Source organism: Protopterus annectens, chromosome 11.part0 (genome assembly GCF_019279795.1).
Source record: "Protopterus annectens isolate FY-2018-M chromosome 11.part0, PAN1.0, whole genome shotgun sequence".
Lineage (NCBI taxonomy): Eukaryota > Metazoa > Chordata > Ceratodontiformes > Protopteridae > Protopterus > Protopterus annectens.
The window spans coordinates 1,122,703,153-1,122,721,199 of NC_056745.1; the positions used below are offsets into that span (position 1 = coordinate 1,122,703,153).

The 18,047-nt window shown below is 48.7% G+C and overlaps 1 protein-coding gene across 1 annotated transcript in view; it reads right to left on the minus strand.

Moving 5' to 3' along the window:
* Nucleotides 1–18,047, minus strand: part of KDM7A (lysine demethylase 7A) — a 1,445,788-nt gene that overhangs the window by 541,658 nt on the left and 886,083 nt on the right. Inside the window, exon 10 of the mRNA XM_044087282.1 lies at nt 17,279–17,370. Coding sequence (XP_043943217.1) covers nt 17,279–17,370 — 92 coding nt within the window. The remainder of the gene's footprint in view (nt 1–17,278; nt 17,371–18,047) is intronic.

The window sequence follows — 18,047 nt, forward strand, 5'->3', positions numbered from 1 at the left end:
GTGGAGCAGCCGGGCAACCCCTCAGGGGTTCTGCGTGGGCCTCTCAGAGAAGGGTTCTCTGGACCCAAAATTCCTGGGACCCCCTCTGCCTCTAGGGCGGCGTCCTCCCTGTCCTCCTCTGCCACGAGAGGACTGGTTGCCCGGAGCAGACTGGGATTGATGCGATTTCCGGAACCACATCTTCTTCTGACCCTTTTGGTTCTTGGCAAAGAACCTCTGGGGAGCAGAGAAGCAGACTCAGACGGCAGACGTCTTCCTGTCTTTCTCGCTCTGGACAAGGGTGTCGCGAACGGTTTTGCCAAACAATGCAGAACCATCAAAAGGGGCATTCGCAAATGACGCCTTAAAGGGTTCCGAGAAGTCACAATGTCGGAGCCAGGCTTGCCTCCTCATGACCAGCCCGACTCTGCCTGCTCTAGCAGCTCCCTCAGTGGCGTTAGACAAAAGCCGCATAGAGGTGTTGGAAATAGAACGTAGGGTGGACATTCGGGAGGAGTACAGTTGCTTGTCCCCTTCCGACATGGACCCTGGGGGGGAAGCAGCGTATTCTTTGATTAGATCCCGCTGCATCCGAATGATGTGTGCCATATAGTTCAGGGCCCTCATGGAGAAGGTCGCTGAACTGAAGGCCCGCTTCCCAAGGTGGTCCATAGTGCGAGACTCCTTGTTCGGCGGATGAACCGTGGGGTTCTCCTGAGCCAACTCTCTCTTGGTGGCTGCCGCCACCAACATGGCATCCACAGGGGGACCTCTGCTCCAATGGGTTCTCTCTGTCGGGGGGCTCAAGATTTTGTCCGGGCACTTGGGAACAGGCTCTACAGTGTCTGGCTCCCTCCAAGCCCTAGTGGCTATAAGACCAACCAAGAGGTCGGGGGGAGGGGACACCCAAGAGGTAGATGGCCCTGCCTCAAACGCCTCTAGGAATACGGACTCATCGGAGGAAGCCTTGGGGGCAGACCACCCCCCCCCTGATTCTGAGCATTTTCATGATGTCTCCAAAGGAGACATCCTCGGGGGGTGACCTTGGGGAGCCTTCCCCTTCATCCAAGTCCGTATCTTCGGTGAGGGACTCAGGGGAGTCCACGTGCCTCCTCTTGCACTTTGACTTGCGAGGAACCTCCTCGGGGGGGGGGGCTGTCCGAGGAGTCCTCACCAGCAATATCCTGTTCCAATGGAACACCTAGAGGCGCTGAAGCAGGCTGCTCCGAGGGGAGCCAGGACCAGCTGAGAGGGAGTGCAGGGGGGAGCCGAAGCCAGGACCGGAGGCCTGGATGCACTCAACAGTACCCTCTCCACCACTGTGAAAGCCGAGGGGGAGCCGCTCTCTGACGGATCCGAGATCCGACTCCCACTCGGATCCGAGGCGGGGATCGGACCCAGAACCGAGACTATCGGATCCGAAGGACCCACGCGCTTCGACCGGGACTGGGCCGAAAGCACACAGAGTCCCTCGGATCCAAAGCTTGGCCCACGGCTCTGAGAGATCGGATCCGACAAACTCGAGGGAATCGTCGGAGCCGAAGTGCCTAGCACTGTCGGCTCCGACCCACCCCCCGGATCCAACGCGGCTTGGCTCCGACAGCTCTGAACCCGGAAGGCGGGTCGGAGAAGGAGCGATAGGAGCAAAAAAGGGGATCGAACTCCCCCCCAGAGGGGGGGGGGGGAGGCAAGAGCACTCCCATCTGCATCTGGGCCTGGATGAACCTCCTCATCATCCGGTCCATGTCCGCATCTGACATACTGAAGGTGGCCTCGAGGAGGCCACCGAGGCAGGCCTGGAGTGCCGCCTCAATGACCTCGACGGGGACCGGGTCACCTCCTCCTCGGGTCCCGGTGAGAAGCAAGGGGATCGGATCCGAGGAGGAGGCGAACCAGAAACCCTGGAGGGAGAAGCCCGTTTGGCAGGCGGGGCCGAGGAGGAGTCTTCGGCCCGCCACTTAAGGTGCTTCTCCCTCCGCTTCTCTTTCCTGGCCTCCCTCTCCTCCGAAGCCGCAGTTGGAGGTTGAGTCCTGGCCGGAGGGGGGCAGGAGTGGCTGCTACCGAGGACTGGGTAGCGGTCACAGAAGTACCGGAGGCCGGAGCCGGGTCTGGGGGCAAAAGGCCCGCCAGAACCAGCTTCGACCTCCGATCCTTAAGTGCCCTGGGGTTGAACGCAGCGCAAATCGCACAACCCGAGGAGAGGTGTTCAACCCCAAGGCACCTAACGCACAGAGTGTGGCCATCAGCCGGTGAAAGCTTGTGACCACACTAGGTGCATTTCGAAAAAATGGCTTTAGGGGCCTCCGACATCACTAAAAGAAAACACACCCACTAGGCCCCTACACACAAACACTGCGACCAGCGAGGGCAGGGAGGAGAAATAAAAGATAAAAAATTAAGCTAATTTAAGCTAAAAGGAGTGACATTAGCGCTAAGGAAAACCTAAACACACACACAGACACTTGCTCAAAAAGAGTATAAGAAAAAAATGAAAACTTTCTTTTCTCACAAAATTTGACCAAGAGCTCTGGAATCTAGCTGTTGCTTGAAGAGCGGCAAACTAGATCTGAGGTCAGTCAGGGTTGGTAGGGGATTATGGGTAAAGGGAGGAGCTAGGAGCTCGGATCTATGCTGTGATAGAAGTTGCCGGCTCGGATCCGATATCGGATCCGTATCCCAAAGGTTGCTGACAAATGAAGTTCCTACTTCAGATTCTGTTATTTTAACCAAGCATGTCTCCTAATTACAAAACCTGTAACAGCGGCCCTGCAAGAGGCCGCTGGAGAATCAAAACCACATTGCAAAGTATGCTTTCCTACTTGTTCAGCAGCATGCAATAAATCAGTTAGTTATTTACTCACCATAACGTTAGATGTATGTAGTCCATCTCGCCTCACATTCTTCACTTGTGGGTTCGGAGCAGAATGTCAGCTCCGACTCGGCCTATATACTAGCTCGAAAGTCTTTGATTGGCTGGGCTAAGATGGTATCCCACAATACACTGCTCCACATTCCCCAGATCTAGTTTGCTGCCAACAGAAGTATCGTATCCATCGCCCAAACACACACACACACTCCATAACAACGAGGTCCAACAAATTATCCAAAGGGACTCTAATATCAGAAGTACAAAGAGATCCTCCAAATCCTCCAGGCGTGGGAGACGGTGGGGGGGGGGGTAATGAAGAATGTGAGGCGAGATGGACTACATACATCTAACGTTATGGTGAGTACATAACTGTTATGTAGTCCTATCTCGCCTACATTCTTCACTTGTGGGACGGGACAGCGTCCCTAGCACCTACATCCTAGGTGGCTCAATGGAAAATACTCCTGAGCACTGTGGAGCCAAAAGATGATCTGCCTCTGGACACCACATCCAATTTGTAATGCGAAACAAACGTGTGAGGAGAAGCCCATGTTGCAGCCACACATATATCATCTATCGATAACCTAGCCTATAGGCTGTGGAAGTGGAAACTGCTCTGGTAGAGTGTGCTCTGACTGGAAAGGGCAGGCTCTTTCCCCCCACCTGATAAATAAAGGAGACGCAACCAGCTATCCACCTAGAGATGGTGACCTTGGAAACCGCAGACCCCAAGCGATTCTCTGAGAACGAAATGAAGAGCTGGTCTGACGTCCACCAATCTTTAGTCCTGTGTAGATAAAAGCGTAGTTGCCTATGAACATCCAACAGATGAAACTGGTACTCTGCCTTATTGGAGAAGTTGGGGAAGAAGACCGGCAGCTCAATGGACTGATTAATATTAGATAAGGAAGCCACTTTGGGAAGAAAGGACGGATTTGGTCCGAGAGACTCTATCTTTATGGAATATCAAATATGGGGGCTTGACTGATAGGGCCTGAAGTTCTGATACTCGTCTAGCCGATGTGATAGCTATCAAAAAGGCACACTTCCATGTAAGAAATTTTAAATCGCAGGAGGCCACGGGCTCAAAGGGTGGTAGAGTGAGGGCCTGCAGCACAAAATTGAGGTCCCAGGGCATAACAGGTTGAGATACAGGGGGACGAAGAAGAAGAGTGCCTTTCAGGAATGCTCTACACAGCCTGTGTGCCATTAAGCTAGGTTCATAAGCCACATGATAATTTGAAATAGCCGCCAGCTGAACTTTGATGGTGGCTGAGGCAGACCCTTGGTAGAATAAATGAGGCAAAAATTCCAAAACAGAATCAATGGGGGCTGTGTAGGGGTCAATAACTTTGGACTGGGCCCATATCGAAAACCTTTTCCACTTGCTAGAGTAGATCTTCCTAGTGGATGGCTTATGAGAGGACGAAAGAATATGGACCACGTCTGGAGAAAAATCGTGACACCTGACTAAGGATGGAAGTGGAGTAGCCAGGCAGTCAGCCGGAGGGTCTCCAGGGAGGAGTGGAGCTGTCCCGACATATGTGTCAGCAAGTCTGGACGAGGGTCCAGAGTCCAAGGAGCATCCACGATGTAAGGTTGAAGGAAGGGGAACCATACTTGTCGAGGCCAGTGTGGCGCGATCAGAATCAATCTGCTACCCAGGGATAGTGCTTTCTGAATCACCCTCGAGATAAGGGGAAACGGAGGGAAAGCATACAGCAGACTCGAGGGCCAATTGTGCGCAAGAGCGTCCCTTGGAGATTCCCCCGGTGGGGGGATCAGCGAGAAGTAATTGCTGCATTTCGCATTGAGGGGGCTGGCAAACAGATCGCAGCAAGGTTGACCCCATTTGCTGAATATACTGTCCGCCACCCGGCGGTTCAGGGACCACTCGTAAAGCATGAGGATCGCCCTGCTTAGCCTGTCTGCAATCACATTGGTTTTCCCCGGGATGTGCGTTGCCACCAAGGCCCGTTGGGAAGCTATCGCCCAATTCCACACTCTCATGGCCTCCCTGCATAGTGGGTACGATCTGGTTCCTCCTTGTTTGTTGAGATATCACACTACTGACATGTTGTCTGAGTGTATCGCAATAGTCCCTACAGGGAGGACATCCTGAAGTGCCTGCAACGCTAGGAGCACTGCCCTCATCTCCAGGACATTTATGTGCAAGTCTATCTCGTGCTCCTGCCACGTGCCTTGGACCATCCTGCCAAGATAATGCCCCCCTACCCTATCCAGGAGGCATCCGTGGTCACTGTGGCTACTGGGTTGGGTAGAACAAAGGGTTTCCCTTCGTCTAAGTTGTTGTTGCATAGCCACCAACTGAGGTCCTGCTTGCATTTGCCTGTGATTAAGATAGGATGGGACAGCTGTAGTCTTTGGAAGGACCATTGGGTGAATAGGAACCATTGTAGGATCCTCATATGTAACCTAGCTAACGGGACCATCATGACAGCGGACGCCATTGTCCCCAGTAACTGAAGAACTAGTCTTGCCCTCACACGTGTCAGAGGCATCATCATCCGGACCTGTCGTTGCAACCCTGTGATCCTCTCCATAGGTAGGAATGCTCTCAACCGAATAGTGTCCAACTCTGCTCCTATAAATGAGACACGCTGTGAGGGTAGCAAGGCAGATTTTTTCCAGTTTATTGTGATGCCTAACTGGTGACAACGATCGATGGTAGTATCTTTGTTTTGAAGTAGTAGATGCTTGGTGGGGGCGGATAGGAGCCAGTCGTCCAGGTAAGGAAACACCTGGAATCCTTGACGTCTCAAGTGAGCCGTCACCACTGCCATGCACTTGGTGAACACCCTGGGGGCTGTGGTGAGACCAAAGGGCAGGGCTCGAAAAGTACAGTTTTGTACCTACCATAAATGTAGATGTTCAAAGATCCACATTGCTGCAGTCATAACCTGTGGGTAGTCCGCTGTCCTCGGTCGGCCCGAATACCAAAGTGTTAGGCTGGCGTCGGTCATGGTCGCCCAGATCTGACGTCAGTACGCCGTGGTACTAAAGCGCATGACCGACGCCATATCCTCAGTCTTTCTTGCCCCAGATGTCAGAAGGCCTTAAAAAGAAAGGCCATAGCCAAAAATAGAAAAATACCCAATCACCAAAATAGCAACAATAGATACACCACAAACCACACAGCCACCCCAAACTACAGAGGGAAGGAGGGAGGGATTAGACTGCAGCAATGTGGATCTTCGAACATCTACATTTATGGTAGGTACAAAACTGTACTATGTTCTTCATCTCACATTGCTGCAGTCATAACCTGTGGGTAGAATCCCAAAGCAAAGGTAAAGGGAGGCTGGTAAAATCAGATAGCATTAGGAGCTGCTAACATGCCCTGTAAAACTGCAGTGGCAAACCCAGCCCTAGATTTGGAATAAAGAGGAAGATGGTAATGTTTAGAAAAAGTGTGCACTGAACTCCAGGTAGCTGCCTCCAAAATATCCTTAGTAGCTACTCCCCTCAAAAAAAGCAGTAGAAGTGGCAGTAGCCCTAGTGGAATGAGGTCTGATTCCAGCCGGAACCTCCTTACCATGATGAGAATAACAGAAAGCAATGCAATGCCCAATCCACTTAGAAACAGTTTGTTTTGAAACAGGTTTTCCTTGAGACCCCAAGGCAAAAGAAATGAATAACTGTTGGGACTGCCTGAACCCTTTAGTTCTGCTCAAATAATAACGTAACTGCCTGTGAATGTCCAAAGAATGCAAAATTTTCTCCCCCTTATTTTGGGGATCAGCATAAAATGTAGGCAGATGAATAGATTGGTTTAAGGCCACATTAGAAACAACTTTAGGCATAAAAGTAGGATTAGTACGTAGTGAGACCCTATCCTTATGAAATATCAGGAAGGGTTCAACTGCCATTAGAGCCTGTAATTCAGATACCCTTCTAGCAGACGAATGGCCAACAAAAAAGCAGTCTTCCAAGACAAAAACTTCAACTCTGAAGTAGCTGCAGGTTCAAAAGGAGGTAAAGTGAGCTTTTCCAACACAAAATTGAGATCCCAGGAAGGAGTAGGAGCTCTACGTGGGGGTCTTATGTTCTTTGCCCCTCTAAGAAATTGCTTGAACAAAGGGTGAGAGAATAATGGTGGGTCACAGTCATAGTGAGCAGAAATGGCTGCAGCATGAACTTTTACAGAGGAGAAAGACAAACCCTTGTCTAATAATTCTGTAAGATACTGAAGTGAAACACTCAAATTAGGCACTGAAACATCAAAGCTCTTTGTTTTGCTCCAAAGAAAAAATCTCCTCCATTTATCAGCATAAACTTTCCTTGTACTAGGCCGTCTGGCCTCCAAAACATTCAAAACTTGTTGAGGAAGCTGCGACCCCCCAGGGTCTAAAACAGAATACGCCAGGCTGTCAGATGCAGGGACTGAATCCTGACATTGCGGAAATGATTGCTTGCCTGGGACAAAAGGTGTGGAATTAATGGCAAAGGCCAAGGAGGCTCCCGTACTAAAGTCCTCAGCAGAGGGTACCAGTGCTGCCGTGGCCAATCTGGAGTTATCAGAATCATGCAAGGCTTGTCCTGCCTGACCTTTAGGAGCACCTTGGGAAGGAGAGGCAGAGGGGGAAAGGCATAAACGTGAAGGTTGTTCCAACTGAATGATAGAGCATCCACTTTCCAAGCTTTTGGGTGAAACAGCTTTGTGCAAAACTTTGGCAGTTGGTAATTTAGTGGAGAAGCGAACAGATCTATGTCTGGAGTCCCCCATGCCACCGTCAACTATTGAAAGACATGAGGATCCAATTTCCACTCGTGGGGATCCACTATCTGTCTGCTCAAAACATCTGCTAAGGAGTTCTGTGCTCCTGGCAGAAACCTTGCCTGAAGGGTGAGGTGCAAACTGAGAGCAGTCTCCCACAAAATCATAGCTTGTCTGCAAAGAGGGTACGAATGGGTACCCCCCCTGCTTGTTGATGTACCACATGACTGTTGTGTTGTCTGTCTGAATCAACACTTGTCCTGGGTGAAGTAAATCCTTGAAAGCCATCAATGCAAATTGGACTGCTAACATCTCCTTCATGTTGATATGCAAATATTGTAGTCTGGCAGGCCACATGTCTTGAACCCATTTTCCATTGAAGTGTGCTCCCCAGGCCATGTCTGAGGCATCTGTCGTTAAGATCTGACTCGCCTCTGGTCGGGTCACAGAGAGTCCCTTGTTTAGGTGACATTCCTGAGCCCACCACAAAAATTCCCTTTGGATGCAAGGTATCATCTGAATGACAGTGTCCAAATCGTGGCAGTGTTGAGTCCATACGCTTTTGAGATACCAATGTAGCTTCCTCATATGCAGTTTGGCATTGGGAAGCACCAGAATACAAGATGCCATGAACCCCAAGGCTTGAAGGACTGTCCTTGCAGTCAGCCTGGACCGTAGAGACAATTGTTGGAAGTAAAGGGTAAGATTTCTTTGTTTGTCCGGGGTCAAAAATGCCATCTGAGAAGCTGTATTCAGTCTCACACCCAGAAAGCACATGTCCTGAGAGGGTACTAGACTGGACTTTGTTTCGTTCACAGAATACCCTAGGCACCTTAACACTGCCATAACATACTGTAGATGGTGAAGCAACTCGACTTTGTCTTGAGCCAGAATCAGGCAATCGTCCAAATAAGGATAGATTTGTATTCCCCTTAACCTTAAGAAGGCTATCACCGGTGTCAGGACCTTTGTGAACACCCTGGGCGCAGTAGATAAGCCAAAGGGCAATGCAGAGAACTGATAATGTAAAGTCCCAGCCTGAAAACGCAGGAACCTCCTGCAGCTGGGCCTGATAGGAATGTGAAGATAAGCCTCTTTGAGGTCCAGAGTTACCATCCAGTGATCTTTGCCTAATAGAGGCAGAAGTTGTTGCAAAGTTAACATTTTGAATTTTGGAATGTCCAGGTATGTGTTGAGAATAGACAAATCCAGAATTGGTCTCCAAGTGTTTCCTTTCTTTGGTACAAGAAACAGGCGAGAATAAAATCCTAGGCCTACTTCTGATGGAGGGACCCCTGGATAGCCCCCATTTTGAGAAGTAAAGAAATCTGTTTGTGAGCCTCCACCTTTTGCTGAGAAGGAACGTCTGGCATGCCTTTGAAAGGAGGCAAGGTGTGAAAATAAAACTTGTAGCCTCGATCTATAATGTCCAACACCCATTTGTCCTGAGTGACTAAAAGCCAATTTTTTCTGAAATGTGCCAACTTTCCTCCCAGAGGAGCTGCCAGACAGGAGGGATCTGGCAGCTGGAGATACAGGTCATTGGGTCTGTTTACGAAAAGGCTGACCCCTGCCCTCACCTGAAGATTGTGCAGGGGAACTCCACGTCCTAGGCCGGAAAGAACCTTGAGCATGAGCTCTGCCCCTACCACGTCTAGATCTGCCCCTAGACTGAAAATCAGAAGAAGGATAAGCCCATCCCTTAGTAGGCCAATTTCTGCTAAACGTAGGGGGCTGCACCTGTAAAAAATCCTTAACTGTTTGCATAGACTTAGCTTTGTCTTCCATTTTCTTCAAAACTGACTCTACAGGAGAACCAAACAGAACTTCAGACTGAAGGGGAGCATTCAAAATTCGAGCTTTAACATGCTCTGACAAATTCTGATCCTTAAGCCAGGCGTGCCTACGAATAACTGATCCAGTGGCAGCCACCCTGGAAGAAGCCTGAAGAGCATCAAAACCACACTGCAAAGAATGCTTACCCACCTGATCAGAGGCATGAACTAAATCCTGCAATTCCTTACACTCAATGCCCTCTGCCAAAGCATCTACCTTAGATTTCAACTGACTCAGGAGAAAGTTCTGGTACTTCAGCATATGAAACTGGCAATTCAAAGCCCTCATTGCTAGAGTGGAAGAGGTATACACTTTTTACCCCACCTATCCAAAGCTCTAGAATCTTTATCCATAGGAACTGGATTCTTTACAACAGAAGCCCTGACCCCCTTAGGTCCCTGGCTAATAGTTTCTGGGTCAGCTCTCGGGCTTTTATACAAATATTTATGAGCCTCAGGCACTCTGTAATACCTGTCTGGCTTGACCGGGCAGGAGGCAAAGAATCAGGATTAAGGGAAGCTTCAGAGAAAACATCCTGAACAACATCCAAAACAGGGGTATAGCCAAGGGCCTATGCTGTGGTAAAAACAAAAATTCCCTAAGTCTCTTTCTAGAATCTGAGAAATCCTGACCTTCCCACTTAAAATGCTCTCTCATGGAATGCAGGGTTTCAGAAAAAGAAAAATCCTCTGGGGGGGAAGCAGAAGGACTAGAATCCTCTGCATCTGAATCAGAATAAGGAGGAAAATCCTGAATGTCTTCAGCCGAAGACTCCGAGTAATCTGAAGAATGCTCCAATCCTTCCACCTCTGGCTCTACCCTAGGCCTCTTATCTGGAGGGGGCAAAGAACCCCTGATTAAGGTAATTAAATCTTCTGCCATTTTCAGCATATGCTTTTTAGGTACGGAACCTGCAGAACTAGGGCTGACGCCAGAGGAAGATAAACCAGGCCTAACCCTGGAAGGTACCTTAGAGACAGAAGTAGAAGGCCTAACCACCTTATGCAAAGGAGGGACTACAGAAACCTGAGAGGCCCCCTCAGCCTGACCCGACTCCTGAGAGGCCACATCCTGCAAAACTAAAGGCTCCCCCCGAGACTCAGCTGAAACCTCGGCTGGATCCACAGATTCCACCGTAGTTTCTAAAGAACCGGCGTCCGTAACGGACGACTCATCCTGCTTGGACTTTAACGATTTTTCCTTACGCTTCTTAGCGGTAGCGGGCGTCGGAGGATCCGACTGCATATTGTAATTACACCACTTACCGAAGACAAGCCTAGCACAATCTAACCTGCGTTTAATGGTGCGCTTATTAAATCTAGCACAAAAGCGACACCCGACTACGTCGTGCTCAGGCCCCAAGCAAGGAATACAAAGAGAGTGGTAATCCCTATGAGGTATCTGTTTCCCACAAGAAATACAATTATTCACTTTTTCTGACATCCGGATTTAACTGAGGCAAGAAAAGACAAAAATATTCCCCAACGGGGTACTTAGCCCAACTTGGTCTTCGGTCTGAAACTCAGAATACAAAAATTTCAGGACGCCGAACGGCACTTGCAAAACGCTGCTTCTGCTTCGGACCATGCGGCAAGAAAGACTGAGGATATGGTGTCGGTCATGCGCTTTAGTACCACGGCGTACTGACGTCAGATATGGGCGACCATGACCGACGCCAGCCTAACACTTTGTTATTCGGGCCGACTGAGGACAGCGGACTACCCACAGGTTATGACTGCAGCAATGTGAGATGAAGAACATCTGGAAGTGCCTGGCTCCCAGCCGGAAGCGTAGATGACATCTGGATGCTCTGTCCATTTTGATGTGGTAATAAGCATCCTTCAGGTCGATGGAGCACATCCATACTTCCTTTCCCAATAATGGGAGAATCGATTGTAGCGTGACCATCCAGAATTTGGACTTGTGTACGTAGTGATTGAATCGGCTGAGATCCAAAATGGGTCTCAGGTCCCCCGTTCTTTTCGGCACCAAAAAGAATCTCGAGTAAGTCCCTAATCCGATCTGGTCTGGGGGGACGGGTTGGATGACTCTCTTTTTCTAGCAGCTGAGAAACCTCTGTTGCTGCATGACCCCTTTGACTGGGTGGAACGTCTGGGATCCTTTTGATGGGGGGTGGGGGGGGGGTGGAGTGAAATGGGATGGTGTAACCTCCGGCGATTATCCCTAATACCCATCTGTCCTTGGTGATGTTGACTCAGGCTTCCGGATACCAGGAAATTCGACCCCTGACTGGCTCCGGAGAAGCACAGCCGGGCACACCCTCAGGAATGAGAGTATGGGGAACCGCGAAAGGAATCACGGTCCCCAGAATTGCGGGGGGCCCCCTCTGCCTCTGGGGCGTCTCCCTGAATATGACCCCCCTCCCCTGCCTCGGGGGGGGGGGTCTCACCCTGTGCGGGTAGGAAAAGACCTTTGTGATTTTTTGAACCACATCTTTCCCCCTCGCTGAGCCTTGGGATAAGGCCTCGACGGGAGGGAAAAACGGACTCCCACGGCAGACAAGGTCTTTCCCTCTTGCTCGCACCTGGTGAGTGTGTCTTTCACTTTGGTCCTGAACAAGGAGGAACCATCGAAGGGGGCATCAGTAAAGGAAAACTTAAAGGCCTCTGCAAAGTGACACAGGCGTAGCCAGGCTTGCCTCCTGAGGACCACTCCTGAACTAGCCGCCTTACCAGCTCCCTCGGCCGCGTACGAAATCAGTCACATGGACGAGTTAGCAATGGAGTTGTGGGTAGAGAGCTGAGCGTTGACAGTCTGAACCACCACCTCAGGCACGTTACCCATTAGAGTATCTCCTAACCCCTTAAGGAGATCTCTCTGGAGCCGCTTGAAATGAGACAAATAATTCAGCGACCGCAAGGTAAAGGTCGCTGAAGACAGTGTACGCTTCTCATACCGATCCATAGTCCTAGACTCCTTGTTAGGAGGATGGACCGAAGAGGAAGACTCAGCAACTTCCTTCTGTGTGGCAGTCGCCCCCACCATAGACATCTACCGGGACTGCCTTTGTTAAAAATTCTTTCTTTTGGGGAGCAGACAAAAATTTGTTGGGGCATCGAGGAACAGGCTCCACGGAGTCAGGAGTCTCCCACACCCTCTGACAAATAAGGTCCAGGAGCTCGTCGAAGGGCTGAGCGCCAAAGGCCTTAAGGAATACTGACTCCTCCTCGGAGGGGGTTTTGGAGGGCCAGTCTCCTCTGTTTCAAGATCTCCAAGATATCGGAGAACGAAACATCCTCAGAGGAAGACTTAGGGGACCCCCCCTCAGATTCCTCGAGGTCAGTATCGGAAGTGAGAGACTCGTCCTGGGAGTCTATGTACTTCCACTTGCACGATTTCTTTCTAGGGGTTTCCTCAAGCACAGGCTCGGAGGGCCCCTCAGAAAGAAGGGGACCACTTGTGGGGGTATCCTTAGGCCCCTGCGCTCTGCTATCCAAGGATAGGTGGGTGTCAGAATCTCTTGCCGGTGTTGTGGGGGACGGAAGAACCGATCCGAGAGAAGTAGCTGACCTAGCCAGCGCACTCCGCATAGCCTCGAAGGTGGGACCCTCCCGAATCGGAGGACCGACCGCCTTCCACGGCCATGACCGGGACCGGTGTCCCCGCAGCAGAGGCACCAAAGGGGAGGCTCGGAACCGAAGGGTGTTCCGAGGTATCCCCCTCGGGCCCGACCGAGGAGACCAGAGTCTCGAACCCTGTGGACGGAACTGACAAGGTTGGAGCCGATGCGGGCACCGATAAACCCCGCTGGGGGATCGGCGCCGGTGCAGGAACGTCCCTCGGAGCTGAGCTTACCGGCTCTGATGACAAGGATGCGCTCGGAGAAGGAATAGCAGGCACAACTAACAGATGGCTCCGGAGCCGACTGGGTTGGAGCTGAGAAAAGTTTGGCCAACACTGGCGACTGTAGGAGCCTCTGCACCACCCTATCTACATCCAAATCGGAAAGCCTGGAGGATTTGGAGGAAATGGCTGGAGACCTAGACATCCTATCTGGAGAACCTTGCCTCAAGCTTGGCGACCGGCTCCGAATCGGTTCCAAAATTATCGGAGCGGACGCAGACTCAGTCGACACAGCTACCTCCTGCAGCCCCGATGTCGGTGGAGCTGAGGAAGCAGACTCGACAATGGTAATTTTACAAAGTGGTTCCGAAGCAATAGATGGAGCCGGAGACTTTTTCTTAGATTTGGAGGATTTAGACTTCGATTGGGAGCTGGGAGCCGAACCTAAATCCTCCTCAAAGGACGGTTTTAGTCCCTTTAGGATCAATTTATTTTTCCTCTCTTGGAGCACCCGAGGACTAAAGGCGTGGCAGAAACTGCACGACTCCTGAAGGTGGATGGCTCCAAGACAGTAAACACAGACCGAATGACCGTCTGTGATAGACATTTTACAGGCACACTTTGTACACTTTTTAAAGCCCGAGGGCTTATGCTCTTTTTGTTCCTTAGACATGCCAAGCCAACAATTGTAGCAGCCGCTACCGACAAAAGGCGGGAAACCGCTGACACCAAAACCAGTGAACACGTAAAACACAACCAAGGCACAGGGGAGAACCTCTAAATAAAACGGTTCTCAACTTAAAAAAGGAGAAACGCAGCTAAAGACTGCCAGACAAACACCACAAGGAGGACTAGGTCCTCTAACTTAAACGGGCCTAGCCCGAGGGAGTAAGGGATACCACACACAAACACACTCGCAACCTACAAAAAGTAATGCAGCAACAACACCAAGAACAACTCTATTTGTATACACACAATTAGCCAAAAATTAGCCAAAAATCTTCACAAGAAAGAGTTTTTTTCAATACTTAGCCACAGCCAAGTCGAGACCACGTCTGAGCTCTACAAGCGGCAAACGAGATCTGGGGATGTGGAGCAGTGTATTGTGGGATACCATCTTAGCCCAGCCAATCAAAGACTTTCGAGCCAGTATATAGGCCGAATCGGAGAAGACATTCGGCTCCGAACCCACAAGTGAAGAATGTAGGCAAGATAGGACTACATAACATCCTGCATTTCTTTGTTTTCTGCACATTCTGAATTTGTCAACATTTTTTGTTTAAGCAGTGACATTAGATATTGCTGATATTTAAGCATAAGAAATTGACAATTCTGTCTAAGGCCCTTGAATCCCTATCAGAGGGTATTGGGTTTTTTGCAGTGGACACCTTGACTCCTTTGGGACCCTGAGAGATAGTTTCTGGGTCTGCAGCAGGGTTTTTATAAAGAAATTTATGTGAATCAGGAACCCTGTAGTACCTGTCTGGCTTAACAGGAGCTGGTGGCAAGGAGTCGGGAGACAGTCTGGACTCTGAAAATACATCATCTACAATGTCTAAAACAGGAGGAATAGCAAGGGGCCTGTGTGAGGTAATAAAAGGAAGTCTCTGAGCCTTTTCTTGGATTCTGAGTAATCTTGGCTCTCCCAGTGGAAATGTTCCCTCATAGTATGCAGGGTTTCCCCAAAAGAATAATCCTCAGGAGGAGAGGCTGAAGGAAAAGATTCTTCAGCATCAGAATCCTCATAGGGAGGAAGAGAATATTCCTGGTCAGAAGAGGAACCAGAGGAAATGGAAACCTGATCTGAAGATGCATATTCTATTTCTTGCCTAGGCCTCTTATCAGGAGGGGGATGGGAACCCCTGATCAAAGTAATTAGGTCTTCGGCCATTTTAAGCATCTGTTTTTTAGGCATGAGGCCTGTCCAGGAGAATGCTGTACTTGTTTCTTTGTCTTTAGAGCTGGTTTAGCCTTTGAAGCTGAAGTTGGTTTTACATATAACTGTGTAGTCCTGAAAACACCCTCAGAAGCAGATGCCTGCTCAGCGGCTCCGGACCCATCTGAGGGGATAGTTTCCGAGTGTCCAAAACCTTGAGTTTCCAGCGGCCTAGTCGGCTCCACGTGGGAGTCGGAAGCGGCCTGTGGCTCTGAGGTAGCGGGCGTCAGGGGCTGCAAAAGCACCTCACTGAGAACCGGCGACAGGCCTAGCAGAAGCCTCGTCGTCGGTTTTGGACCTCGGGTGCCTGTCCTTTTCTTTACGCTTTTTATAAATTCCGGTAGTCGGTTGCTCTGACGGCATTACATAGTTAAATCTTCTGCCAAAATAATGAAATGCAAAATCGTACCGACGCTTAATAGTGCGTTGGTTAAATGTAGCACAAAACCGACAACTAGCAACGTCGTGGTCAGGGCCTAGGCAAGGAATACAGTAAGAATGAAAATCCTTATGAGGTTATTTGCTTCCCACAAGAAATACAATTATTAACTTTTTCTGACATCAGTCTGGAGCAAGAAAAAAGTTTTCCAAACGGGGTACTTAGCTTTAATGAAGACTTCGGATCTGAAATTCAAATTTGAAAATCTTGGGAGTCGGCCGACTGGCACTTGCGAACTGCTTTTGCTTCGGGAACCGCGCGGCAAGAAAAACTGAAGAAAATGGCGTTGGCTGCATCTTTTATACCCTTGGAGCACTGACGTCAGGGAGGAGGCGACAGTAACCGACGCTGGACCTAGACTTTGGAACTCAGGCCGACTGCGGGTAGCCTGCCAGCAGGATAACCCTATTGTAATGACTGCAACAGTGAAACACAATGAACATCTAGGTCTTTCAACTAAACAACAGACAGATATTCAGTCATACAGGAGATTCTTTCAAATAAAAATACAGTAAAGTAGTAACACAAAGACTAGGTCCTCTAAGTTAAACGGGCCTAGCCCTCTGAAGAACTGGGTCTTCTAATTCAAACAGACCAAGTAAAACACACCACACACAAACACGTTCAATTAGGTAGGGAAAAAATTTGCACCTGTAAAGTGATTAAGACTTTAGCGGATCCCCGCCAAAGACCACCAGTTAACAATAACCGATTAATAGGGAATTAATCAATAGGAGCCCCTATTGATTAAGAACGGCGAACTGCCAAAACTAACGATCTAGGCAATAAAGCGCAACTGCGCCTAACTACTGATGCACAGGATACTACTACTGGTCACACAAGACCACAAGGCAATTAAGGTAAAGCCCTATATGTATACTTTCCAGAAAATAACAGAAAAATGGTAAAACCGCCAAAACTAATGATCTAGGCAAAAAAAGCGCAACTGCGCCTAACTACTGGTACAGAGGATACTACTACTATGGTCACACAAGACCACAAGAAAGGTAGCCCTATATATATATATATATATACACACACACACACACACACACACACACACAGTAAATATGCAAAAAAACGCTAGTTAATGAAAAAATGCAAAAGACTTTGCCAGAGTCAAGAGAAACACATCAGAACTTGTCGATGCGGCAAACGAGATCTGGGGATGGCACTGGTGCACCATGGGATACCTGCTTAGCCACTAGCCAACCAGAAATCTTCGAGCTTCAAAATCGTCCGATCCTCGGCTCAGAACAAATATGTAAAAATGGAGGTGAGATTGGACTACCTAACATCAAATGTTAAATAAATAAATAAATGACAGTATTAAACCTAATTAAATTCCTCTATCACAGGGTCTAACTGCCTCTTGGCTCAGAGCACATTATGGAAAACTAACTGATCTGATGTGTCGGCAGCTTTAATTTAGGAGAAGAAATGTCACAAAATATCAATTCAGATGCATCTTAAATACAATTAAATTCAGCTTAAGACAGTAAAAAACATTTGAATACATAAGTTCCATCCATACACAGCTATCAGTTTTATGCCTAACAAAATGACGAATGCTATCAGTACACAAATGACATTGAGTCAAACCTATGTACAGCTATTCAATAAATAAATAATGCAATCAATAAAAATAAAAGGCAATTAAAACATTAAAAGTCATACCTCTTTCTTCATCCAGCATTTCAAAGCATCAATTAAAGCCTTCACTCCTAGCACTAAGTACAAAGGAGGTGTGCAGCAATCTTCACGCAATTCTATAAATACAAGCAACACCAGCACCATTAAGCATTATTAAAAAAGGGCAAACAAGCAAGCAACATAAGATTTATTAAGGTCAGACTATGGCTCCCAATTAAAATCTGGTAACTAGAATAGCCATTTCCTTACCAAAAGGATACACACCACCACCCTTAAGCTGGCATTCTCCACTAACGTGGAGACTGTATTAATCTCTACAATTATTTGTGTTCCAATACAGGGGTGACATCTCATTTTAAATACCTAAGCGTGGAGCAAAGACCAGAAATGAGAAAGGATGAACAAAGACTACATAATGAAAAAGAGCCACAACAATCATGGGCTTTCTAAGGGCCAACCCTGTTAAGTACACATTTAAGGTCAATGATACCTTGTGGGACAATGTCATCGATGACAGCTTTCAATATATACTAACCACCACCACCAGTACCACAGATAAAAAGGGATTTCTATTCAATGTCGTGGCTAAATGTACACTACTTTTTCCCAGTAAATCAAAGGTTTCTCTGCATGATAGTAAGGTCTGCTTAATGCCACTGCTCCTGCAAGAAACTTAAAACAAATTTTTTTTTGAGAATCAGTTGATCAACAAAGGGGGCTGCTTGAGTTCACCATTTCCAGCAGTCAGCATTCCTTAGCTCTTACTTTCCCCTATGCCTGGGGATGGGCATCC